General features: G+C 54.7%; 1 protein-coding gene across 9 annotated transcripts in view; it reads right to left on the reverse strand.

The window, feature by feature from the left end:
- The window catches only part of PPFIA4 (PPFI scaffold protein A4), a 51,121-nt gene extending 28,414 nt beyond the window's left edge, over positions 1-22,707 (reverse strand). For 5 of the 9 annotated variants that reach the window (XM_086694211.1, XM_086694208.1, XM_086694206.1 and 2 more), the window contains exons 1-12: positions 22,561-22,707; positions 9,481-10,112; positions 6,057-6,158; positions 5,498-5,662; positions 5,124-5,198; positions 4,816-4,905; positions 4,150-4,341; positions 3,693-3,839; positions 3,273-3,407; positions 870-953; positions 529-660; positions 167-229 (exon numbers count right to left, since the gene is read on the reverse strand). In XM_086694211.1, the coding sequence (XP_086550337.1) occupies positions 167-229; positions 529-660; positions 870-953; positions 3,273-3,407; positions 3,693-3,839; positions 4,150-4,341; positions 4,816-4,905; positions 5,124-5,198; positions 5,498-5,662; positions 6,057-6,158; positions 9,481-9,714 (1,419 nt within the window). In that variant the 5' untranslated portion in view covers positions 9,715-10,112; positions 22,561-22,707. Of the gene's footprint in view, positions 1-166; positions 230-528; positions 661-869; positions 954-3,272; positions 3,408-3,692; positions 3,840-4,149; positions 4,342-4,815; positions 4,906-5,123; positions 5,199-5,497; positions 5,663-6,056; positions 6,159-9,480; positions 10,113-10,280; positions 10,384-22,560 lie in introns of those variants that run through there. The other 4 variants (XM_086694209.1, XM_086694207.1, XM_086694203.1 and 1 more) reach the window with 3 other exon arrangements.
- Between the last annotated feature and the right edge of the window lie 2,321 nt (positions 22,708-25,028).

Here is a 25,028-nt window from a genome sequence, read left to right on the forward strand (position 1 = left end):
TGGTGATGCACCCACCGTGACGGGCTCTAGCGAGGATCAGTGAAATAACGTCTGTGCCCGGACTAGCGTGGTGCTGGGTGTCAGAGCAGCTGCATGAAACACAGGCGTGTTCCTCACCGCAAGCCCGGCCCTCCCAGGCTGGCGGGGCTGGCCGGCAGCTGGGTACCTTGTGATGGTGCTGCTCCTCGATCTGCCGCTGGGAGCTCTCCAGCTCCTGGATCAACGTGTTCTGGGGGAGAAGAGCTGCGAGCTAGGGACGCCGCCCCGCACCTTCCCCCTCCCCGCCCCACCTCCCCAGGCCAGCCCGTGCCCCCCCCCCCCCCCCCCCCCCCCCCCCGTCACCCTTCCCGCTCCTCCTTTCCCCAGCCTCCCTGGGGTCAGTCCACTAGTGTCTGCGGAATGGACACGCCCCGCCCCTAACCCTCTCACATCCTGATTCCTCCCGTCTGGGCCCGCCCGGCTCCACCCACACCCACCCCTCGCCCCGCCCTGGCAGCCCCGCCCACCCGGGCCGGGGTCCCACCGCACCTTCTCCTCCAGGGCCGCCATTCGCTCCTTGAGGTGCAGCTGCAGTCTCTCGTTGGACTCGCTGAGCAGCCGGTCGACGGTGTCTGACAGCCGCTTGTTGTGGTCCTCATTCATCTTCTCCCGCTGGCGCACCTGCAAAGCCAGCACACCTGGCACCAGGTCACCCCAGGCCCTTCCCGGGGAGCCATCCATTCCCCCCCAGTTCCAGCCCACTCACCTGACCACCTCCTCTGCCCCTCTATGGCTCTGTCCCTGGCCAGGCCCCTCCCAGCTCCCACCATCCTGGGAGGCTGCCCTGGGGACAGGGAGGGGGACCGAGAGCCCCGGCCCGGTGCCCTCACCCTTGCCAGCTCCTGGTTCTTCTCCTCCAGCTGCCCCTCCAGCTGCCGCAGGTGTTCCTCAATGTTGCCATGCCTTTCTTCAGCCTGGAAGCAGGGATGGGTCAGTGCAGCCTGCTGAGGCCCCCACATCCCCCAGTGCCAGGGTGCCCTTGGGGGATCAGGGCCTCAGTACCAACGAAGCCTAGCCCTCGACCTCTCACCTCGGAGCAGAACTGCCATCACCACTGCCCTTCTCCCCAAGTACTCTCTACCCCCTGCCAGGTGTTTTCCCCACCCCATTCTTCCTGCTCAGGGCCTGCTTTAAAACATCCCAGGGGCACCTGGGTGGCTCAGTCGGTTAAACGTCCGACTCTCGGTTTTGGCTCAGGTCACGATCTCATGGTTTGGGCCCCACATCAGGCTCTGCACTGACAGTGAGGAGCCTGCTTGGGATTCTCTCTCTCTCTCTCTTGCTCTCTCTCTCTCTGCCCCTCCCACATTCATATTCACTGTCTCGCCCGCTCTCTCTCAAAATAAATAAATAAACTTAAAAATCCCAGAGCTGGCAGCCCAATGGACTGTAACTTCTCTCCATGCTCCCAGAGAAAACTCCACCGGAAAACATGAGCTACCATAAATCTGTATGCCTCCAGGCAGATGCACCCGCACTTAAGAGTATGGACGCAAGCCAGACTGCCTGGGTTCGAATCCCAGCTCCCTCTCTTCCCAGCTGTGTGGCCTCAGGCAAGTCATTGAACCTCTATGTGCCTTAGCTTCCTCAACTGTGAAACACGGATAACAACAGCACCTATGCCCATTGGACTAGTGCAAGGACTAAATGAGATAATCCATGGCAAACACTTAGGACGCAATCAACACTCAGTAAACGCCAGCTATGGTTGTCATCTTTGTAATTAAACGAGCCAAAGTAGAGTGGTCTCCTTTCCACTCATGTGTCTCCAGAGATGGAGACCCCACTGTCTCTGCTGACTAGATACTCCAGACTATCACACATCTCACAGTCAGGAAATCCTTCCTTAAAGCCCACCCCCCCGCCCCCTGCCGCCATTGAGTCATTTGAACATATTCAGTTCAGCCCATCCTTCCTGGCAGTTTTGGGAGATACTCAAGCTGACGGCTCAGCATCCCACATGTGACATCTTCTGCTGCACTTTAAACCCAGCACTTCATCCCTAGGAGCTAGAAAGGTCTTAGACACCACCAAGTCCAACCCCATCATCATGGAGATGATGGCATCATCAAAGAGATAACGACACTGACACCTGATTGGGGAGGGGGTGACTTCTCAGGTCACGGAGCCAGTTGGTGGCAGAAGCAGACTTGGTCCTGGGTTTCCCCGAGGACAGCCAGGCTGCAGGTTCTCGCCACAGCGCCCGCAAGCTGCCACCCTGCCACACTGGCCAGCCTGTGTCCTCCCAAGCTCCGGGGGCCTGATGCTTACTTCGGATTTCCTTCTCTCAGTGGGCCGGAGGGAGGATAGCGAAGGTGATCCCAAGTGAGGCCACCCCTGAAGGCATCCAGCCTGCTGCAGACACCCTTAAATTCTCTTGATCAACCCATCCCATCTATATCTGTGCATTTACCCAGCTCTTCCAGATCCTGTGATGTTCCAGCCTGCACGCCTCTTAAGAATGATTACTCCACAAAGTTTACTACCCATCAGGTACAACTCTATTGCCTTGTATTAATCCTAAAGCCGCCACCTTCAGGCAACCAGAGTTGGTCCCAGAATGCTTCAATTTGATAAACAGGGGTATACTCAGCGGCACCTGGGTGGCTGAGTCAGTTAAGCATCTGTCTTTGACTCAGGTCATAATCTCGTGGTTCGTGAGTTCAAGCCCCACATCGGGCTCTGTGCTGTCAGTACAGGGCCTGCTGCAGATCCTCTGTGCCCCCCTCTCTCTCTGTCCCTCCCCTGCTTGCACTCTCTTTCTGTCTCTCTCAAAATAAGTAAACTTTAAAAAAAAAAAAAGAAAGAAAAAAGAAAAATCATCGAGTATAAAATAAAATGTTAAAAAAAAAAAAAAGCTCGGTCTAAACTCCCACCCTCCACCCCCTCTGATCCTATCTCCTCTCGGAATTCATCTTTCCAGAGATGAAAGTCCTAATTTTTCAACTCCAGCCCCACACAAAAGGAAATATTAACACAAGAGTAGTCTCATCTACTTCTCCCAGGGCTTCTCCACCCCTTCTCAGGGGACCGTCCCCTCCCTGCGGGGTGATGAGGGCAGGGATTGGTCTTCCAACCGACAGACACGGACAGTGAAGTCATGCCGTGGGAAGCTGTCTCCTGGCTCCCGGTGCCGCGTGCCTCCCGCTGTCTCCACTCACTGCCTGGCTCCATAAGAGCTCCGGGAGCGGAAAGGGAAGCAGGGGAGACCCCCGGGCCCCGGGCCCACTCGCCTTGGTGAGGGCCGCAATTCTCTGAGCCAGCTCGGCCTCCACCTCCGGCAGCGTCTCGGCCTTGCGCATGGTCTGCTGCAGCTTCTGTTCCGCCACCTCCAGCAGCTCCTGCAGGTGTCGGGCCTTCTCCTCACACTAGCACGGGGTGGGGCGGGGCGGGGCGGGGCGGGGGAGAGTTAAGAGGGGACACCGAAGCCTCCCGACCCTCTGCCCCAGCCTCAGGAGAGAGCAGGTGCCAGGCCAGAGAAGCAAAGGACAACCTTGGTTCTTGGCTACCCAAGAGGCCTGGCTTCCCCTTTCCCAAGGTGACCGGCAGGACCCCCAAGGGCTCCTGGGCCACCAAGGGGAGGTTCCGGCATGACCACCAGGGCCTCCAGGGTCAAGTACGAGGCCTGCCCCCACCCCATCGGGAGGAGTTACCTGGCGGTGCAGGGACTCCTTATTGGCCAGCTCGTTCTCCAGTTTGTCGTTGAGGTCATGGATGGAGGTGGCCTCACGCTGAGCAGCCAGGTAGCGCTTCTCTAGTGTCGTGATTCTCTCCTCCATGTCCTCCTTCTGGGCCAGAGCCTGGGCAGGAGAGGAGGGGACAGGACGGAACGTCATCAGCTTCACCCCACCCCCATACTGTCTGCACCTCCCCACCAATACCTGGCTGGCTGTATCTTCCCCACATCGCCCTGCCAGTTGCTGACCTTGACCCATCCCTCCCGCCACTCCTCCCCACAGTGGAGCCCACCCAGTATTTAGTCTTAAACCCCCCAGCCCCGGTCCGGCCCTCCCTCCGCCCCCAGGGCATCTAAGCACCTCCCCTCCCGGGTGCCGAACGCCCCACTCAACCAGATGGGGCCGGGGGGTGGGGGCGGGGGGCCTTGCTCACCTCCCGGAGGTCCCGCTGGTGCTTGCTGCTCAGTTCCTCCGACTTGATGAGGTCCCGGCGGGCCGTGCCCAGGTCCTCCTCAAGCTCGGCCACGGTTGCTGTCAGGGTGACCAGTCGCTCCCGGGCCTGGCTCAACTCAAAGTTCTGCTTCTCCAGGAGCTCCTGCAGCTCCTCTACCCGGCCCGTGTCATCCTCCAGGGACAGTGAGCCACCAGTCAGTCCTCAGGGCCCAGGGTATCCCACTCCCCTGGCCCACCCCAGGGATAGCACAACCAGAGCAGACCACAGCTCTGCCTCCAATTTCAGTGCGCACCACCTCCTGCTGTCTCAGACTCTTGTAACCTAGGAAGGGGCCTGACTAGGGGAACAAAGGCTCAGAGAGAGAAGGGATCTCGCCTGACACCGACACACCAGGTAGACGGCACCTAGCGATTCAAGTGGACAACGTTATTATGAGCCAGCAGCACATTGGGTGCACACACACGCTCAAGATCTATAGATTTCATTGCAGGCAGGGTGGGGGAAAGAAGGAGACAGAGGTGGCAATATTGGAGAAAGTCCCAAATTTAATTCAAGCATTTGCTCTGCTGAACTAAAGCGGGGTAGGGCCCTCACCTCCCGTCTGGCGGAAGACCTGCCCCTGCCACGCAGTTTCCCATGACCCACCTTCCGCAGGCGCTTCGGTCCCAGCTCCACGGCCCCCTCCTCTTCTGCCGCTCCATCCCGCGCCCCTGCCCCCTGCTGCAGGGCAGATACCTGCAGGGCACAGCCCCCAGGGCAGTGAGTCAAAGAGGAGAGAACTTCCTGTATGTTCCAGACCCTTCGGAGTCCCCTGCCTCCCAGCCTCGCCTTGGCTAGCGGTCTCCAGCCTTGACGGTGGGAGAAATCCAGTGCAGAACAGGTTGGGGCGGATCAGTAAACCTGCCGTGGCTTCCAGGAGCCGTCTGCAGGTGGACGGTGGGCAGGCAGCTTACCTGCTGGTGGGCACCCGCCAGCTGCTCTTCCAAGGTGGTAACGCGCTCCAGGGCCGCTCGGAGCCGCTCCCGCACCTGCCCGCGGAAAGGGGAGATGAAGGAAGAAACAGGGACCCCACTGGACTCAGGCTGGAGGAGCCTGGGCTTGATCCACCAGCTTTGGGCATGAGGCAAAGCGAGGGACCTGCCAAGAGGCAAATTTCTGAGAGGGAACCTAAGAGGAGGACCTGGAGATCAGGCCGGTGGTAGTGGTGGGCGGGGCCAGTTATGAAGCGAGAAGGCTGTTTTCCCCAAGCACAGGATGCAGAAATCGCAGAGAAGGGTCTCACAGAGGCCCCAGGGAAGTGGGCCACGCGGTGGGCCAGGCTGGGTACCTTCTCATCCAGGGCCTTGTGGTGCTCAAACAGCGACTTGAGGGCCTTCAGCACCTCCACCTCACTGGAGACCCCCGAAGGTGACTGGGCCTGGCGCTTGACCACAGTCATCCGTAGCGACCGCTCATGGCGGGACACCAGGCACTCCAGATGTTCCAGAAGCAACTGGCAGGGAGCAGGGGAGGGCAAGAGGGAGGGCTGTGAGCATGTGCCCCAGGGGCTATGAGCAGGGTCCACATGACCACCGAGTGGACAGGAGTACAGCCATGTGCACTGCTGTTAAAACACCGAAATACTTCATGTTGGTAAATACCTGCTGCCCCAGTAGAACACCTGCCCCGAGCCAGCTGGCCTGGCCTCTCTCCCAGGACCCCGACCTTCCTATGACCACCCCCATCTACAGGTAAAAAGCCTAGCACCGACAGCTGAATCATTTGATCCCAGAACACAAGACAAAAAGACGTTAGGAAGGGGCGGGGGGTATGCCTGGCCCTGGCCATGCCAGCTCCCTTGGTCAAGGGGTCCACACACACATACACACACCAGGTCACCCACTTACCCTTGTGTTATTCCGCTCTGCTTTCAGCTCTGATATCTCTTCCTCCCTTTCTAGAAGTTGCTCCCGACACATGCTCAGCTCCCGGGTTAAGGTGGCAAATTCCTGAAAACCCCCAAGGCCTCTGAGTGCTTGGGGATTTGCCCCCTAACCGGTGTCCTGCACGCCCACGTCAATGGTGGGATCGTCTCACCCGTCCCTTACTTCCAGCACCTGCCCCCAGAAAAGTCCCCATCCATCTGTATCGCAGGGCTGTAAACCGCAGCCAGCATGTGCATCCCTAGAGGGGTCCACATCTCTGCGCCCTCCATGCATTCCATGTGTTAGGGTACCAGGGACAGAGGTGGAAACAAGAGTGAGAAAGTCACTGAATCTGCTTTGCAGCCCCCTGCCCCTCCAGCCAACAGTATAACCTGATTATATCCTTCCTATTTTGTATTTCTATTTCCCCAACAACCCGATGACATCATCCTTTAGAAACAGACGGAGGGGCGTCTCCCCTTATGGTAAGGTCCCAAGATATTAGTCAAGGAAGAGAGGGGGCTTTGAAGGGAGTACCCCGGGGAGCTCCCTCCCGCCCGCTCCCCAGGGCTTTGCAAGCTGCAGGTGGCTGGTGAAATAAGGATCCATGGACAGGGGAGCAAGACAGCCTGCAGACCTGCCCAGTCCGCCACTTGGCTTTAGCACACATCCTAGGGATCCCCACTCACTTACTCCAGGGCTGCATCCCAGGGCTTGATGGCAGGGCACTTGCACTGGCCTTACTGGGTAACCATGCTCAAAGTATCCCTTTGAGGGGCCCTGTTCCCACGCTGTCAGGCCCACACACCGTGAGACACCTTTTAAACCCACCCATCTGGGTCAGGACAAGCACACAGGGGTGAGAAGCTGGCCTCACATTTCCAGGTCCATCATATCCTATTAAATTAGACATAGGGGTGCCTCGGTGGCTCGGTTGATTAAGCATCCGATTCTTGGCTTAGGCTCAGGTCATGATCTTCTGGTTCTTGAGTTTGAGCCCCGCATCAGGCTCCACTCTGATAGCACGGAGCCTGCTCGGGATTCTTTCTCTCTCCCTCTCTCTCTGCCCCTCCCTTGCTCATGCTCTCTCTCTCAAAAAATAAATAAATAAATACTAATAAAAACTAAAGTAGACATCACCTTATTCCAGAAAAGTTTTCAGAGAGGTGGTGCAAATTCTGTGGCTGCCCAGCGTCTGAGAGTGACTGAACGATAGCTGCAGCCCTGTCCTAACCTAAAGCTTCCTTCACACACCAAGGACTCATGACGGAAGGAAAAATTCCAAAGCAGTCCCCACCGATCACTTCAGATCAGGCAGCAGGGGATAAGAAGGGCTGTGGGAAGGGCACAGAGACCCAGGGATGCCAGAGCTTGAGAAGTCTCAGACTTCTAACCCTGTTCCTGGATTAGTGCCCTTCTGTCAAGGCCATGGCCAAAGGTGGAAAGCCAGGCCTGGTGCCAGTGCTGCTCCACTCCTTAGTTTACACACACACACACACACACACACACACACACACACACACGTACCCAGAGGCAGGACTCGGCACGCCCCCAGCCCCATGCCCTGACACCACCACCAGGGCTCTCTCCTCTCCCTTCCTGGGCTCCCCACCCCAGAACACCTGCCTCCTCCCCAACTCTAGCCCATCTGACACACTGTTGCCAGGATAATCTCCCAAAGCATGGCAATTGTCTACAACGCTGAACATAAACTTCTTACCCTGGTTTTCAAGTTTCTTTCTCATGGTTTCTTTTGATATACCCTACGATCTGGTCAACCTGGGTCTCCTGCTACATCCAATCACCAGCAAACCATCCTAATTCCACACCTTTGCTCAATGGGCTCCCTCCCCATGGGAAGCCCGACCCTCTGTCACCACCTGATGAAATCACATGTAGCTTTCAAAGCCCGTCTCAATGGATATACCTTCTTGCAACCCTCCAGACTCCCCAGTGGAAGATTCTCTCCCTCCTCTGAAAACTGTCTGGAAGAGTGGTTAAGAGCACCATCTTAGAAGCCCATGGTTTAACCACAAATACTGTGGGCACCTACCGTGTACCAGGTCCCTGGGTACATACACAAGAAACACATAATCCCTGCCCTCCTGAAGTTCCCAGTGTGCGGCTGGAATCAGATCTCAGCTCTGCCCCATTAGCTGTGTGACCCTGGACAAGTCATCTAGCCTGTTTGAACCTCTATCTCTATCTGTAAGACACAAGTAGAGGCCACCCTCATGTGTTGCTACAATGACCAAATGAGCCAACGCATGGAAAGCACTTAGCACAAGTCCACCAAAGGCGGCTACTTTTACCACCATTTCAACAACCCTTTGGAGCCCCTCTTCTCTTCCCCTGCTTGGTCTTCCCGTCATTTGGGTTTTTAATCCATCTCCTTTATAGCCTGTGGGCCCCAGGGCCAGGGACTGGCTCCTTCATTCTAGGGCTTGTTCGGGGCCTCATGCACAGTCAGCGGGGACCTCTCGCGCCATTTCTTCACCAGGGCTCCATATCCCTCTTGATGAAGCATCACAAAAGACTCTGCCCCCCACCACTTCTGAGCTCCCAGTAGATTTCCGCAGCCCTCCTGGGTTCACCTCAGTTCTCCTCCCCACATGTGGGGAAAGAGCCTGGGGCTGAGTCGGGAGCCCTGTGGCTCCTCAGAGCTTCCTCTCCGGTCCCAGCAGCACCCTCACAGGCTGTGCAACTGACTAATCTCCTCGAGCTTCACCTCCATCATTTGTAAAACAGAGACGATGGCGGTAACAGTACCAGCTTCATAGCTATGAGCATTTAGTGGGGCAAGCCGCACACACAGTGCTTAGTACACGGAAAACAGAAATGATGACCATCGTTGCGAGTGGTAGTGGTGTTGATTTAGGAGCATGAGACAGGTGTCAAGACCCCTGGCTTGTAGATTCGGCTCTGCCTAGAATTTTCTATGTGATACCCGTTGTTTTTTCCATCTGTGCACTAAGAGGACTAGATGCTCTCTAAGGCTTCTCCATTTCCACCCTCTGTGATTCCCCACCCACCACCTCCAAGAATAGGGCACTGGTGAGGATCAGGCAAGGCGGAAGTGTCTTTCCAGTCTAGGGTGCCACCTGGTGGCCGCATGGGCTCACTGCAGTTGGCAGCTATGGCTGGGTTTTTCTCCCGCATCAAATTCCATCCATTTCTCCAGGTGAAGCCAATGCCAGGCTGAGGAGCTTGGGAGTGACAGGGAAAGGATTTATGTAGGGAGATGAAGGAAAGTTAAATGCTCTGTGAATTCCATTTGTCGATAAGCAAACAGATGCAGATAAGCGGAGGGCCCAGAGTGTGCAGGGCTCAGCAGGGCTCAGCAGGGCAGGGTGGGGGGGTGGAGAAGGGGGCAGAATGTGGGGAGGTGCAGACAATCAGGCCTTACCTGGGGGAGGGCAGAGTTAAGGTGGCGCTGGAGCTGGTCCCGCTCATGCAGGGCATCTTGGAGCCGGCTCTGCGTGGCTGCCAAGGTCTCCTGACTCTCCCGAAGGGACTCCAGCAACTTCTCCCGCTCATCCAGCATGTTCACCATCAGCTGCTCAAAGTTGGCGTCAGCATCGGCGCCATGGGGGGGGCCCAGGGGGTCCCCCTCGTTGATTGTGGGCATCACCTCACACATGGTGGGGGTGGACAGGGCCTTCTCAGCGTCGGGGGACAGGGGAGGGGTTCACAGGGTTGGCACCTCCAGGGGGACCCAGTGCATGGGTCTCAGAGCAGGCAGCGCCAGGTGAGTGGGCAGGTGGGCAGGGGCTTCTCCCATGGCATCAGTCGCTCTTGCTCTGAAAGGGGCCTGGTGCCCGGAGTGCCCCTGTGGAATGGAGCCAGAGGGCCTGGCTTAACCTCTCAGGGCTGGGGCTGGGTGCCCTATGTCCCCAGACAAGTGGGCAGCAGCCGAGTGTGGCCATGACAGGCAGGGAGAGCAGGGCTGGAAGAGGGCCCTTCCTTAGGCTGAGTGCTGGAGCCTGGCAGAGTCCCAGCTGGGTCTAGCGACGCCCATCGTTTCTGGAGGGCAGTGGTCTGTGGGAGAAGAGGCTGTGGTGAGGACCAGCTGAGGAAAGAAGGGCATCCAGGGGAGGGGATGGCGGCGGGGTGGGGGGGGTGGGGGGGGGGGAAACAGGACCTGGACCAGAACGTGGGGGAGGAGAAGGAGATGTCAGCGCATGCCCCTCCTCCAGGCTTACTCACTCACTCGGATGGCGCCTTCCTTAGTTCTCCCAAGGAACGCACATGCCCGCTGCCGTAGCCTCTGCCTCCAGCTCTCCCCACCCCCCAGCTGTCAGAAGTGCAGCCGCAGTGGAGTGGTTCCCCACCCACGTGGCTCACTGGCCAAATATAGAAATGATTCAGTCAGTGGCAGGGGAGCAGCCAGCAGGCTGCCCAGAGTCCTCCTGAGACCCAGGGGTGGGTAAGTGAAAGGGGGGTAAATAGGGTCTCTGCCCCCACCACAGCCTTCCCCCCTGCACTCAGGCCGAGGTAAGCACAGAAGGGGTTAAAGGGCTCTAAGCAGGTGTGAACCCACACAGGGTGCACTATTAGGGTCACAGGAGACAAGGCCAGGGTACCTCCTACCCTGACCACTGACCCAGTACGGTTCCTTGGAAAGGCACGGGCTGGGCACTGGGTGGCAGAGAGCCCTGACCTGCTCCATGCCCATCATTTGGAAAAGAGGCTCCAGGGGCACCTGGGTGGCTCAGTCGGTTGAGCAGCCGACTTCAGCTCAGGTCATGATCTCGCGGTCCGTGAGTTCGAGCCCCGCGTCGGGCTCTGTGCTGACAGCTCAGAGCCTGGAGCCTGCTTCAGAGTCTGTGTCTCCCTCTCTCTGACCCTCCCCCATTCATACTCTGTCTCTCTCTGTCTCAAAAATAAATAAATGTTAAAAAAAAAATTAAAAAAATGAAAAGGAAAAGAGGCTCCAGCTCAAGTCGCCCCTCCTCCTGAAACCTGGCAGAGAGCAGGCTTCCGTTCTGAAGTCGTGGCCCGCGACTTCCGTGTCGGAGCAGGAACTGAATGATGCGAGGGAACCCACGGTCAGGTGGGGGTAAAGGGTGTCAGTCTCCCGAGGCGTGCGGGCCCCTGCACATGGCCGGGAATCTTCTCCCACCGTGTAACGGCCCATCGCTGCCACTGCCAGCAGGCTGGTTTCCCTGCTGGGGAACGTGTGCCCAGCCTAGCCTTGAGAACACCCTGAGCCCGGCGCAGGGAAGCCCAGGGGTCAGAGCAAAGAATGGTGTACCAAGGAAGGCAGCGTGCAGCTGGGGATTCCTCTGCCTGCCATTGCCTTCCAACCCCCCTGCCCACTGCCAGGAGGCCACTACTTTAATCCGTTTCCGAAGAGCTCCTGCTGCATGAGAAACAGGATGTGAGGCAGTCAGCACGGTAATGGGCACACACAGGAGATGCTCTCTAAATGATGCTTTTCTTCCTTTCCCTCCTCTTACCATCTGGGGGACACAGGGACTGCGTCTTGTCCACCCCCCCGCCCCCGGTGGCAGACTGGGCAACAGGCAGACTGGGACAATCAGGGGAAAGACAGGAGGTATGAGGACCCGATGCGAGGAAAGAAGTTGGACGTTGGGCAGCCCCCAGCCTGTGGCAGGGCTGAACCCAGCAGGGAAACCAGAGAAGGACCAAGCCTCTTCTACCTGAACCCACCTATCATCCCCCGCTTGCCCCCCCCCCCAAAGTACTCATGATCCAGGCAGAAATGGGAACAGCAAGAGGGAGGCTGGGGAGGAATGTGGGCCTAGATCAGACACAAGCTAGAGCACCAGCTTGAGAACTCCTGAGCTCACCCCCACAGTCCTTCCCAGGGGGCCCAGGAGTTCAGGCAGGCATGTGGGTACGCCCCCACACACACACGCGTGCACGCACACATGCATACAAGCAGACGCCGAACCATGGGGACCTGGGACATACACGTGTGGCCACACACATGCTCCCAGACCCACACTGGACACAGACTCTGATCCAGGGGATCCTTTCCCCAAGCTGGAAGCCACCGTGGAGGGCTGGGTCCCTAGCAGCTACAGAGGTCAAAAGTAGCACCCTGGTCTGCACCCTCCCAGCCCAACGTCCCTGCCGCACAGAGCAGATGGGAGTAGACAGGAGGGGCTGCTACCCCAGTCTTGCTAGAAGTGCCAACTCACTAATGCCAATAATAGCGATTCCTCCAATTCTCCCTCCCACTGTGCCCACGACCCTCACCCCGAATGCTCTAATCTGTGAGGCTGAAAGACCACAACCTCTCCAAACTCACCAGCTGCCAGGCCCTCGTCCCCTCCCACTCCCCCATCCCACTCCAAGAAGAAATGAGAGAGAAGTGAGGGTCCGGCTGGGGAAGAGGCTCCTTGTGACAGAACCTGTCCTCGGAAGAAGAGTGTAGTGCACTCAGGAGCTCAGGGTCCTGGGAACAGCCTCAGTCCAACAGATCCCCAGGCATCCTGCAGTGTAGTAAGAGAGGAAGGAGCCCAGAGCCGGGACTCTGGACACCTCGGGTGCAGTTCTGCCACAGACCAGCCGGATGACCTTGGGCTTGTCGCCACCTACTGAGAGCTCTGCTGTAAGATGGAACCCACGACCCTTGCTCTGCCCACCTTCGAGGGATGAGATCACAGATAACACAGAGCTGGGAAAAGCAGAAAGCACCCCATGATTGCAGGGGCGTGTGAATTACCTTAGTAGAGGGCAAAGGCAGGCCTGTGGGAGGGCTTGTCCTAGCGCCTACGGAAAAGGGGCTGGGAGGTTCTCAGGAAGGAAGAACAGACCTCAGGCTGCCCGCCGGGATGTGCTGGCTATTTGGTCCAGCTTGGCCTCCCCCAGTCCTCCTGGTCTTTCTGGCAACTGAGAAGCTGGCTGCCCCCAGCCTTTCCCAGCCTCCTTCCCAACCAGGTGCCAGGTAACCACTCCACTTCCGCTAGTGAAATGGCATCACGTAGAGCAGGTTGAGGATGAGCCCAGAGGGCGATGCCAGGCAGATGCCCCGAGATGGCTGGCCAGGACCCCCCTACCCTGCCCCCACTCGTGCAGCACGGTGAACAATAGCCAGGAGCTCTAGGGCAACCGGGTCGGGACACCTGGCTCCTTCTGGCTCCAGGGCCGGCTTTAAATAGCGCAATTATCATCTCAGCCTAACAGAAGCCTCTTCAACTCCTGCACAATTTCTAAGTAACACTCACAGGTCCTGATTCAGAGGCGACAGCTACCAGCCCCCAAAGTGAGCATTTGAGGGGCTTTGCCGGTGAGGAGTACGGGCAGGCTGTGACACCGAGGAAGAGGGCTCCAGAGAGAGCAGGCATGAGTGTGAGTGCAAGTGTGTCAGTGTGTATGGAGGGGTCGGACCCACACCAGGTGTCTGGACTCATAAACACAGAAGAGGCAAATCTGAGGCCTCTCTGGCTTTCCAAGAGTCACCCCCACCCCCCATCTCTTCCCAACAAACAGAAGGCAGAAGGGCTGTGCACTTGACTTGGGTCTGATGCTCTGGCTGGACACACACACACACACACACACACACACGGGCCGGCTCCCTACTGCCCTACCAGATGGCAGGCCCCACCATGGTGAGGGAGCTCATCGAGGGCAAAGCTGGTGGCCCTGTAGAGGCCAAAGGGTTAGGGCAAAGCTGGCTGGAGCTGTGCCCAAATGTGAGTGGGCCACGAGCTTGGCCAAGAGGGGGCCTCAGGGTGAAGCCGCTCAGAGCAAGGAGGCAAAAGAGGAGGGCCGTGCTCCCTTCCTTCCCATGCTCCCACTCAACTGGAGGAAGGGGAGGGAGGTGGTCCTCTAGGAAAATAATACTGATTATGATAGCAGCTCTGATGTATTCGATACCAGGCACTGGGCTGTCGGTTAACATCTATTAACTTGCTTCCATCCTCACAATTCCTCACGAGGAAGACCCAATTCTTCCAATTCTTCCCAGTGAGAACTGGGTCTCAGAGTCATGTAACGAAGTCTACGCAGCTGGGAAGAGGAAGAACTAGGATTCGATCCCGGTCTGTCTGACTCCAAGGAGGAGGGGAAGGCAGTTGAGAAAGGGAAGACAGGCCATGACTCCTTTGCCATTTCTCGCTCTTGTCCAGGGACAAGGCAGCCTAGGGACATATCGTCTTGGCTTCCCCCACCCCCGTGCCCCCTGGGGAAGGCCTCTGCACAGCAGCCACCATGGTCACTTGCCCATTGGAAGTGACTCATTTCCAAGGCCTCATCCGCCACCCACCTGAAGCCCTCCCCCGACCCCAGATGCCCTAAGGACTCCAAACGGAGCTGTCAACAGTCCCCTGAGCCCCGCACCCCACACCACACTCCCGCAAGAACTACAGAAACAGCCCTCAGCTCCCCTCACCCTGCAGGGTTTTCAGATACAATCCTCTGAATGAAGTCCAGCTGCCCACCTCTCCTTCCCTCTAACCCAGAAGTTTCTCCTCCTCCCTCCTCCCTCTCCCTGTTCAGCCCACCACCCCAAAAAGCCTCACCCTCATTCTTCCTCTCCCCCAAGAGCCCAGTGAGTCTCCTCCCCTGCTACTCCCTACCCTGGGGTCATGCTCCCAGACCCACCAGCTGGGTCAGCTGATGTCAGCTTCTAGCATCTCACCCAGCCTGCCTCAGTGGCCCCTTCCATGTCAGTCTAAGGCACTTCCGCTCACCCTTCCAAGCCCATCTCAAACACTGTTTCCTCCATGGAGCCCTTTCTGATTCTCCTACAGGTAAGACTGGCCCTTCGACGGACCCGACACGGCCCTTTCTTTATACCTATCTCCGTGACACATCATCGCACCTGAATACTCTGGGGTGAGAACCATTTCCTACTTGTCTTTGGATGCTCCAGCCAGAGGCCTAACATACATGGAACTGAACAGATACGTGTGGCAGAGTCATTTCTGGGCAGACCATCGCTGACCAAGTTCAAAGAAGAGGAATTCCAAAAGAGTGAACACTGGCCCAAGGCCTGGGAGCAGGTTCCTTTCTCTTGCCCTCTGAAAAGTAAAGCTTCTTGAGAGCAAGACAGGCACCCCTCCTCCCTTGCAAGACTCTGGAGCAGGCTGATGGGCCTGATTGCCGGCTCCCCCACTGACCACACATGCGACTCTGGAAAGAGACTTCATCTGTCTGAGCCTCGGTTCCTCATCTGTGAAGTGGGGAGGATAGCCAGGCCCTCCTCGGACAGCCGGACAGCCGATATGTAGATCACTGGCGTTAATGCACCCAGAGTGCTGAGGTCATTGTCCAGCACATAGTCGGTGTTATCTCTTAGCACCCCAGGCCGCTAAAGCACCTCAAGGCAGGGCTCACTCTAAGCACAGTAAGAAAACTAAAAATCCATGTCAGCCACAGGAAGCCATTCCCAGAGAAAAACCCTTAGAAAAGCTCTCCTGACAGTTTCTCACTGCTGACTGGCTACATGTCCCTTCAAAAGCATCCAGTTCTCCGGGCCCCCGAAAAGACCGGCAGTGAGACTATCTCTCTGGGCTTCCAGTTTCCAAATCTGGAAAATGAAGGCCAGAACACAATACACTCTACTGATCTTATAGGTTGTCATGAGGGTCCAAGGAGATAAGAGACAGAAACTGTTACGAGGAATAAAAAACCCTACCCAAGTGTCAGTTAGCACCCACTGCCAGACCCAGGCACTCTCCTTCCTAATGCTGGGTGCACTCAGATAGACGCAGGGAGCGATGTCTCTATCTGGCAGGTTCCCCAAGCCTGTATCTGTGAAGCCCATCTCCCCAGCGGCTCCCCAGCAGTCAGGTATGGGCCACCTTCTTCCCAAGACATGGCCTATCGCTTAGGTGAACATACAACTTACCATCCAAACCAGGACCTTCTTTTTTTTATTATTATTATTTTTTAACATTTATTTATTTTTGAGAGAGAGAGAGAGAGGCAGAGAGACAGAGAATGAGTGAGAGGAGGGGCAGAGAGAGAAGGAGACAGAATCCAAAGCGGGCTCCAGGCTCTGAGCTGTCAGCACAGAGCCCAACGGTGGGGCTCGAACCCACGAACTGCAAGATCATGACCTGAGCTGAAGTCGGATGCTTAACCGACTGAGCCACCCAGGCGTCCCAAACCAGGACCTTCTTGAGAATGGATGGAGGCGCTGCTAACAATCACACCAGGACATGGGTGTGAACCAGGCTACCCTGGACATACCTGGCTGCATGGTCACCCTCACTGTCACCACCCCAGGAAGACTAACGTCAAAGGCTAGTGGGGAAAGGAAGACTGTGAGTCTCCTCTTCTAAATACTTCCTCTTCTAAAATACCCAAAAGTATAGCCATCACAACTACCTCTTTAAACGAAGGCAGGATTTAGAGACTATGAGAGAGTACCTTTAGGGGCAGCCCAGGAGCAAAAAGGGCACAGAGGTGGGGCACCCGAGTGGCTCAGTCAGTTAAGCGTCCGACCTCAGTTCAGGTCATGATCTGGCAGTTTGTGAGTTCAAGCCCCACATTGGGCTCTGTGCTGACAGTTCAGAGCCTGGAGCCTGCTTCGGATTCTGTCTCCTTCTCTCTCTGCCCCTCCCCACTCGTGCTCTGTCTCTCTGTCTCTCAAAAATAAAATAAATGTAAAAAAAAATGTAAATGTAAAAAAAAAAAAAATGTTTCTAAAAGCGTGAGCAGGGAAGGGGCAGAGAGAGGGAGAAAAAGAATTCCAAGCAGGCTCCTCGCTGTTAGCGCAAAGCCCCACATAGGGCTCGATCTCGTGAACCCTGAGATCATGACCTGAGCTGAAATCAAGAGTGAGGTCTGATGGAGCCACTCAGGCGCCCCCGAGCTCCCTTTTCTTAATTTAATCTCGTCAGCTCCAAATCCGTCACTGTGGCCGACCACCTGATTAAGGTTTCGTGTGCATAAGAGGGTTCCAAGTCTAAAAAGAGGTTAGAAAAACCCTGGGCTAAGCACTGTCTACAGGAGACCCCTGCCAAAATAAACACATGTTCCCTCAGAGAGTCAGCACGTCAATGGCACACAGCCGTAAAGCTGAGAAGGCTACCCAGGTGGCACTGGGGGCCCACCGACTCTTTCCCACATTCTGAATGTCTCACAGATCATACGCTCGCATAAAGCAAAACGTAAGGCTGGGCCACTGCACACAGCACATACGTGGCTTTGGCTGAACTTCCATCATCAGGTTCGGTAACCCGGGCCAAGTTCTGCTAAGCAGAGCCAGTGTTTAACACTCACAGATGTCCTTAAATAAGGTTTGCAGAAGAAGAAACAAAGTAGTAAGTGTGGCATATCTGGGGAATAAGAAATCTCTCAGAACTAGGGTCCATGTAGGACACATAGGGTTCTTCTGGTGTTGAAAAAAAAAAAAAAATGCTCAGAAGCCTCTGTATTGGTAGATCAGCCCATCAGATTAGGGAGCTGTCACACCGCAGAAAACAGAACTTCCCGGGGGGGGATCAGGGACACAAGATGGAAGTGCTGTCAGGCACCAGGGCACAAAAGGCCCAGAGCACTCAGAACTGCAACCTAAAGTGCGCATGTGTGCACGGGCACAAAAGGGTGTGAGAGGTTATGAGACAGAGGACATGTGTGGGGACCCGTGTATCTGTGCAATGCTGTGTAACAGTCATGAGAACGTGTGCTGTGTATGTATGGCCATGAGAGAGTGCCCACGTGTAAGAGCACGGTCGTGAGGACAGGGTCCTCTCTGAGAGCACGTGCGTGAGACAGTGCATAGGTATGTGTAATGGTGAGACAGATTGTGTGTGGTCATACGCCAAGGGCTCATGACACACATGACTATGAGTCTGATCATCACAATGTGTTGTGAGTGTGTGTCTAATAGTCATGGGAGTGAAGGTGTGTGTGGTTATATAAGCCCGGGCATCTAGGAGTCAAGAAATCATGTGTGCTCCTAAGAGCATGCGGGCGCCACAAGAGCCTATGCATGGGTGTGTGTGTCTGATCATGAAAGCATACATCGCTGGTCATGACAGACTGTAAGTGCACGAAGGGCACGCATGGCCTTGAACCCGTGTGAGAGGGAGAAGAGGGAGGGATGGGGATGATAGTGAAAGAATGAAAACTCCATTTGTTCCAGGCACTCTGCCCCAAACAAAAGCCAAACATTTTGGGGGTGCTCCACAGTTAGTCTCGTGTGAGCGGAGTTCAAGGAACTGGGTCCAGCCCACCCTTCTATACTGCTACCCATCAGAGCTGCCCTGCAGGTCTCCCAGGCCCAGGGCTCCAGGTGCATCAGAGATGGCGGTGGACACCCCCTGGATCTCCCAGAACGTCGTTCCTCATAAAACAGCCCAGGCCGAGGTCCTAGCCTGGCCCCCACCCCCCAAGCCTTCCACTCTCAGCATCCTCCTCCAAGCCAAAGGAGAGTCCTCTTCTGTGGCATGTGCCAAGGACCCCTGCCATCCACTGCCCACCCTACCCTGTCCCTTACCTAGAACTGCACATTCCTACTTGGAAGGGTTCTCCGAGGTCACATAGGCCAACCTCCCACACAAGGTGGGAGCTCCTTCTACACAACCCTGACAGCTCAGTCTTCATTTGATGATCCTTCGGGAATGGGAGCTCACCGCTAAATGAGGTAGCCCTCGTTGTCCTAAGGAAACTTTTCCTTGCACCGAATGCAAACCTGTCTCCCCTCTGAAATGACAGTCATCCATCTGAAGACAGTGGCCATGAAGTCACATCAGCCACATATTTTAGTTACGAGACTTCAACTCTATTGGCCAAGCAAAAATATGCAATAAAAGCCTCTGATGCAAAGCAGCTACTTCATCTGACACTTAACCACAAAATTATACTGTACATACTCTCTTAAAAATCACTGCACATATTATACAATTAATATACCATGAATACTATTAACATAATGTGTATGTTGATCTACAGTAACGCTACTGTTCAGCATTAGAGACCTAAACCCATACACCATGCTTCATGGGAGATCTGGGGATTTTCACTTTACCTACTGCCTATAGAATCTAATTCTCCCACTGAGATGTAAGGCCACACTGTACGGGGTCCCCAGGGGCTTCTCTGCTCTAGGTTAAATATTTCTAGTTGCAAGGCAGCCCTGCTTCTTTGAACCCAGGGAATCAGAAGACAGACCTCTTTGATTCAATCCAACAACTACATATTGAGCTGATTTCCATGAATCCAATACCGGATTTTAAGCGTTGTTATAGATTCAAAAGGCGTGTGAGATATGCCGTCAACCCTCAAGAAGTTCACAGTCTACTTGAGAGGACACAGATAGAGTGGTTCCCCCCTGCCCCTTCGTCGATCCACAGTCTCATTTTCTGGGATCTCAGCTACCTGTGGTCAACCACAGAGGATCCTCCTTCTGATGCATCATCAGAAGGTCAACAGCAGCCTAAGGCGACATCACAGTGCCTACGTCATTCATCTCGCTTCATCTCATCTTGTGGCCCTTTGTCATTTCACGTCGTCACAAGAACAAAGATGAGTTCAGTAAGATGTTTAGGGAGAGAGACCACATTCACATGTAACTTTCATTACAGTCTGTTGTTACAATTGTTCTATTTTATTACCAGTTATTGTTGCCGATCTCTCACTGTGCCTAACTTATAGATTAAACTATCATAGGTGTGTAGCATAAGAAAAAAAAATACACCATACATAGGATTTGGTACTATCCGCGGTTTCAGGCATCCACGGAGGGTGCTGGAATGTCGTGGGTCCCCCTGCAACAAGGGGGACTACCGTATACAAGAAATGGCTCGAAAGCAACAGAGAGTAGCACACGACCAAACAACCCGTCTCTGACACAGCCTTGGGGTCAGCCCCGAGCACCACTTGGGAGTATGTCCAATTGAATTAACCAGTGGCAGTTTCTTCTCCAGCTCTCTCAGAATGAAGCAGCCCTAGCCAAGGCCTCTCAGCCCGACAGGCAAGAAGCTGTTCCGTGCTGGAGCTGGCCTCGCCTGGCGGAACAGAAGACACCTGACGGGAGAGGGGTCTGTAGGACCCAAGGCTCTCGGAGACCAGAGCAATGCACTGGGCAGCAATGTTTCCTGTGGGATTGGAGAGCCATTGCCAAGGAGAAGAGGGCAGTCCTCAAGCCCCGCCCAGCCCTGGAGTTTCACACCATCCAAGCTCAGAGCTCCTTCTCCCACGGCTACTTCCCCCCACCGGCCCTGCCCCATGGCATTCTCAGTTCCCACAGGCCCCTCTCTGCACAGCAAAGACTGAGGGTCCCCTAGAAGCTGCCCCTCTCAGATTTGGCCAAGCACCACGGTCCATCAGAGTACTTTTTACCCCACTAGCCATCCACAGTGCCACGCTCCTGTGAGCCAGCACCGTATGCCCTCCAGAGCTAATTATAGGTCAGTTAGCTAGCAGGCCAGAGGGGGGACAGATGGTGACTTCATGTGGCTGCAATACACACCACCCCTCCCTGTGACCTCCCCTCCATTCCTCCTGATTCCATACCTGGGACCTAGACTCTGAGGCAGCTTTTACTCTTGTGGTCCTCTCTGCTCCTTACCACCTCCTTTCCAGGACACACATGCCACGCACAACCCCATGCCAATCAGAAGCCACACCTTTGCTCCTACAGCAACCCATCCAAGGGCCTAAGGCCCCAGGGGAGAGTCCCCCCCGGCATAAAAAGGCCTCAGCTAGTGTCTCCATATCCTAAAGCCCCCTTGGTCTCCGGCTCCCTGGCCCTACCGAGCCTTCAAATTTGACTCCTCCTCCCCTCCCCAGCTCGCACCCTGCTAGCCTCATAGGCTCTGAGAGATCCACTGACATCCCTGACAACTCTTGGCAACTCTAAGATTCCAGCAGTCAACTCAGAGAAGAGACCTAGGAGCCTGGTTGCCTGCCCTACCCTGCCCCTCCAATCCCTCCTTATCACCCAACTGCCAGACCTCATATACTCCACAGTTCTGACATCATGACATGCTCATCGGCACACGCCCAGGTACCACTAAATGAGATTTCTCACACCCCCTTCCCCACACTCTTCTATCTTCCACAAGAGGGCATCTCCCACTGTGCCGAGTGTCTCGTGCATTCTTGGCCTCTAATAATCATTGTGCGATTCATCATCTCATTATTTTGAGATGCTATTTATCTCAGGCAGCCTCCTCGGGCCTCAGGACAAAGTCCTAGAAAATAGCCAAGAAAAATCGTTCAAACTGTCCCTTTTGCCAAGGCAGGTTCTCTTGGGACTACCTGTCCAGTTAATAGTGGTAGTGGGTGGATGAGTTGGAATCCAGTTCAGACAGCTGTTTGAAAGCATGTAGACAGGGCTCTGCTTTTTCCTAATCCAACAGCAGTGCAATAAAATGGGAGCGGGGGAGTTGTTAACAGAGTGTGTACCTTTCAGCTGCTCCATTGCCGTAAATTGCCTTCAAAAGACCCAGCACATAGCATCGTGCTTGGCACACAGTAGGTACCAAATAAATGTTTGCTGGGTGTTGAACAAAAGTACTAGGTATCAGTTCCAACAGCTCTGGAAAGACAGGGAAGTCCCTGAAACCTGGCTACTGGAGGGGCCTGTTCAGCTCCCACCAGGAGGGGATGTCCATGCTAACTAAGCAAAGCCTCCTCCTTAACCACTCGCTCACCACATAGAACAGCAGAATAGCAGCCCCAACAAACATACCCCTCTAAATGGATACTGCCAGCAGACCTCTCCTCAAAGGTGACATCAGCTCCTAGTGGCACCTTGTCCTGGATCCCTCCTCCTTCTCAAAGAAAACCACCCACACCACATTTCCAAGTCCTCCAACCTGACCTCTCTCTTCTCACCCACCATCAAAACCTGCAGGATCTATACTGGAAAACACTCCTACTGCGTGGTTCAAAGTCAACTCCCCACTCCCATCCTCCCAGTTCAGGAATCTATTCCAGCCCTCTTTTCCGGTTGCGCCCACTCTCACCCCCACCCCCACCAGACCTCGGGTTGGCCGCTCCTTCCATCCCAGCCCCGGCACTGCGGAGATGGGGGCATTTCTGGCACAGCCTGAGACTGGCAGTTCAAGGAACGGAGAGCTAGCGATATTAAGAAGGGGTGTTAGGAGCAACGCGGGAAGGATTACGACCCCCGGCAAGCTCGAAGACCTCAGTACCTCCTGTGCCCAAGGCAGCGGAGCCGGCCCAAGAGCTAAGAGGTGCTTTTTCTCTGACTCTCCTGGATGGGAAATGGGGGCGCAGTCCATCTAGCTCCCACCGGGAGACTTGCCAACTCAGCCCCCCTCCTCCGAGGATGGTGGAGATGAGGGAGAACTCCACGCCCTCCCGCAAACCGGGCATCGCCCCCCATTCTCACCCCCAAGGGCACAGGGCACTGCAAAAGCCGGCGAGGGGCGGCGGAGAGAGCAATATCTCTGCCAGCCGGGGACGACACATCCGGAGTAAAACGGGGCTGTTTTCCAAGGCGCGCTAGGCAGAGACCCCTCCCCAAACTGGAGGGGAGCTGGAGGTGGGAAGAAGAGGCATCCTTTTCCCAGCCCGGGTTCTGGGCGCTCACCTGCCTGCAGTCGTCGAGAGCCAGGCAGCTCAGCTCCGAGGCGGAAGGGAGCCGCCCCCGACTCGGGGGAGCCAGACACGTCCTAGGGAGCGGAGCGAGCGCGGAGGTAGCTGCAGCCTCCGCCAGCGCCTAAGCGCCTCGCCTCTAGGCCCCGCCCCTCCCTCCCCTAAAGGCCCCTGGCCCCACCCCGAAAGGCGGGGCCTGGCCGGCTCCCCCGAGGCCACGCCCCTGCCCCAGCACGTGACGAGAGCCGCTATGCTACTGCGCGCCATCTTGGCTTGGCCCGGAGAGCCCTTATGAGGAGGTGGAGAATCAGCGTTTTACCCAACACCACTGAAGTGTCAGGGTCCAGCAGTCCCCTGCCTCCTTCCCAGGAGCACACGTCCTGCCCCTCCATTTGTACTCTGCCCTTATTCCTAATCCAACCACCAGCTCCCTAAATTGGCCTGTCCTGGCCTTTGAATGGTTGCCAATGGTTTGTCACCTTTCATACCTGCTCTCATACCACTTTATTACTTTTCTTTTGGTTGCATCTATTTCCTAAGTGGGGAACCTTGAAATCCGAATACATTTCCGAATACAGTTGCTATACTTCAATGAACTGTATCGCTAGCCTGAATTCAGGCACCCGTCCGTGCTAACACTGTTACTAGAATATGAAATGTCTGTTACATACACATAGTATGAAGACAGTCTCCATGCCAGATTCCTGACTGACAAGTTTTACTTAAATCTCTCCATTTTCCTGAATTGCTCCATACCCTGTCCTGTGTGGCTATTAATTGCATCTTTCCCATCTGGTTTGTGATGTCTCATCACAGTGCCTACTCAATTCTTTAGGATACCCAGTGCGCACCGCTACAAGTGTGAAGAATTTTTATATACATGCAATGTGTACATATTTATAGATTTACACACAACATGTTCCGGATCTTCTGCAACTAATGCTGTATGTAGTTGAAATCAGAACGACACATAATACCGTTCTTTTTTTTTTTTTCTTTCTCCCAGTATATTCACCAAGTGGCTTAGTTTCCTTAGATCTTCGGTGGAAGACAGGAAAATCTGAGTAATTCTGATTATGGGGGTGAGAAACACAGCTAAATTTGTGTAATTTTGTTTGTCTGACCCTGAGAGCAAAATCAAGAGATATACTTTTAAGAAGTGAAAATTACAAAGCAGTTTTTACAAAAGTAGTCCAGAAAGTTCCAACTCTTCTCCAGGTGGCTTGGGGTTCTTCGAAAGGAAATCCCTGGGACACTTCACACATCCTTTCACTAAAACATGAATCATCCTAGAAAAGGCAACTTGGCCAATGCAGAAGGAAGGCTGAAACCATAACCAACTGTTTGTCAATATCATGCTAAGAAAACAGCTGAGGAGGTATCTAATATTGTATCAATCATCACCACAAAGTTTAATACCAAAACTTAGAAGTTGAGTCAGAAGACAATTATTAAGCCAAATTAGTTTCACTCCCCTTTTAAAGGTACCTCCTAAATGGGGTATACACGATCCATCAGAATAATTCCCTGCTGCTTCATGGCATCATTAGTCCAGGGAACCAGAGCTCTGTGCTTCTTCCCTTCTGCCTCAAAAAAGCAACTTTTGATTGTAGACCTTTGCAAGGTGTTATTGTCCTTGGAGGGGGGCGGGGGTTGTTTATTTTTATCATTCACATACTCAAATTCTGATTTTCACTGACCCAGGCTCACTTTCCATGTGAACAGCTTTTAGTACCACCCTCGGTGTGGAGTAAGGTTTAGCTATTAGCAGCAGTCTTAAACAGATGCTTCCTAAGAATATTCTTTAACTAGTAGGGGTTAGGGAGGATAGTTAAGGAAAAAAACCACATGCTAATTTAACAGTTTGGTTTGTGGTAATAATTACCCCCATAAGATTTACATGGCTTGAGACTATTATCTGAATCTCATGGCACCATCCAGCTACTATCCAACTCACACCAGCTAATTTGGGGGTCTGGGGAGGGAGGTCAAGTAGCAAGGTTATCTTGTTAGGAAAGACAAAATAAAACCAAAAATCCCACCCACGAACCTCTTCTCAGAGTACACCAGCTACAGCAAGTGCTCTAACAGGACATTAGCATCTCTGCAGGGATGTAAGGCCAGGCTCCTGTAGGCACACAGAATGATAGGCAGCATAGGGCAGGCCAGGGCAGAGGCAGATCACGAAGTGCTTATAGTTCAGGAGGCTGGTTTCAACACAGAATGCATTTTTTTTTAAATGACCTTCAGCATAATAAATGCCTAACAATTCAATGAAAATATCATTACTCTTCTGCCTTTCTTGGTCTGTTTTGCAATTTACTTAGAAACACATATTCCAGGGGCACCTGGGTGGCTCAGTTGGTTGAGCATCCGACTTCGGCTCAGGTCACGATCTCACAGTCCGTGAGTTCGAGCCCCGCATCAGGCTCTGTGCTGACAGCTCAGAGCCTGAAGCCTGCT

The sequence above is a fragment of the Puma concolor genome, chromosome E4 (genome assembly GCF_028749965.1).
Source record: "Puma concolor isolate L17-30 chromosome E4, mPumCon1.1.hap2, whole genome shotgun sequence".
Lineage (NCBI taxonomy): Eukaryota > Metazoa > Chordata > Mammalia > Carnivora > Felidae > Puma > Puma concolor.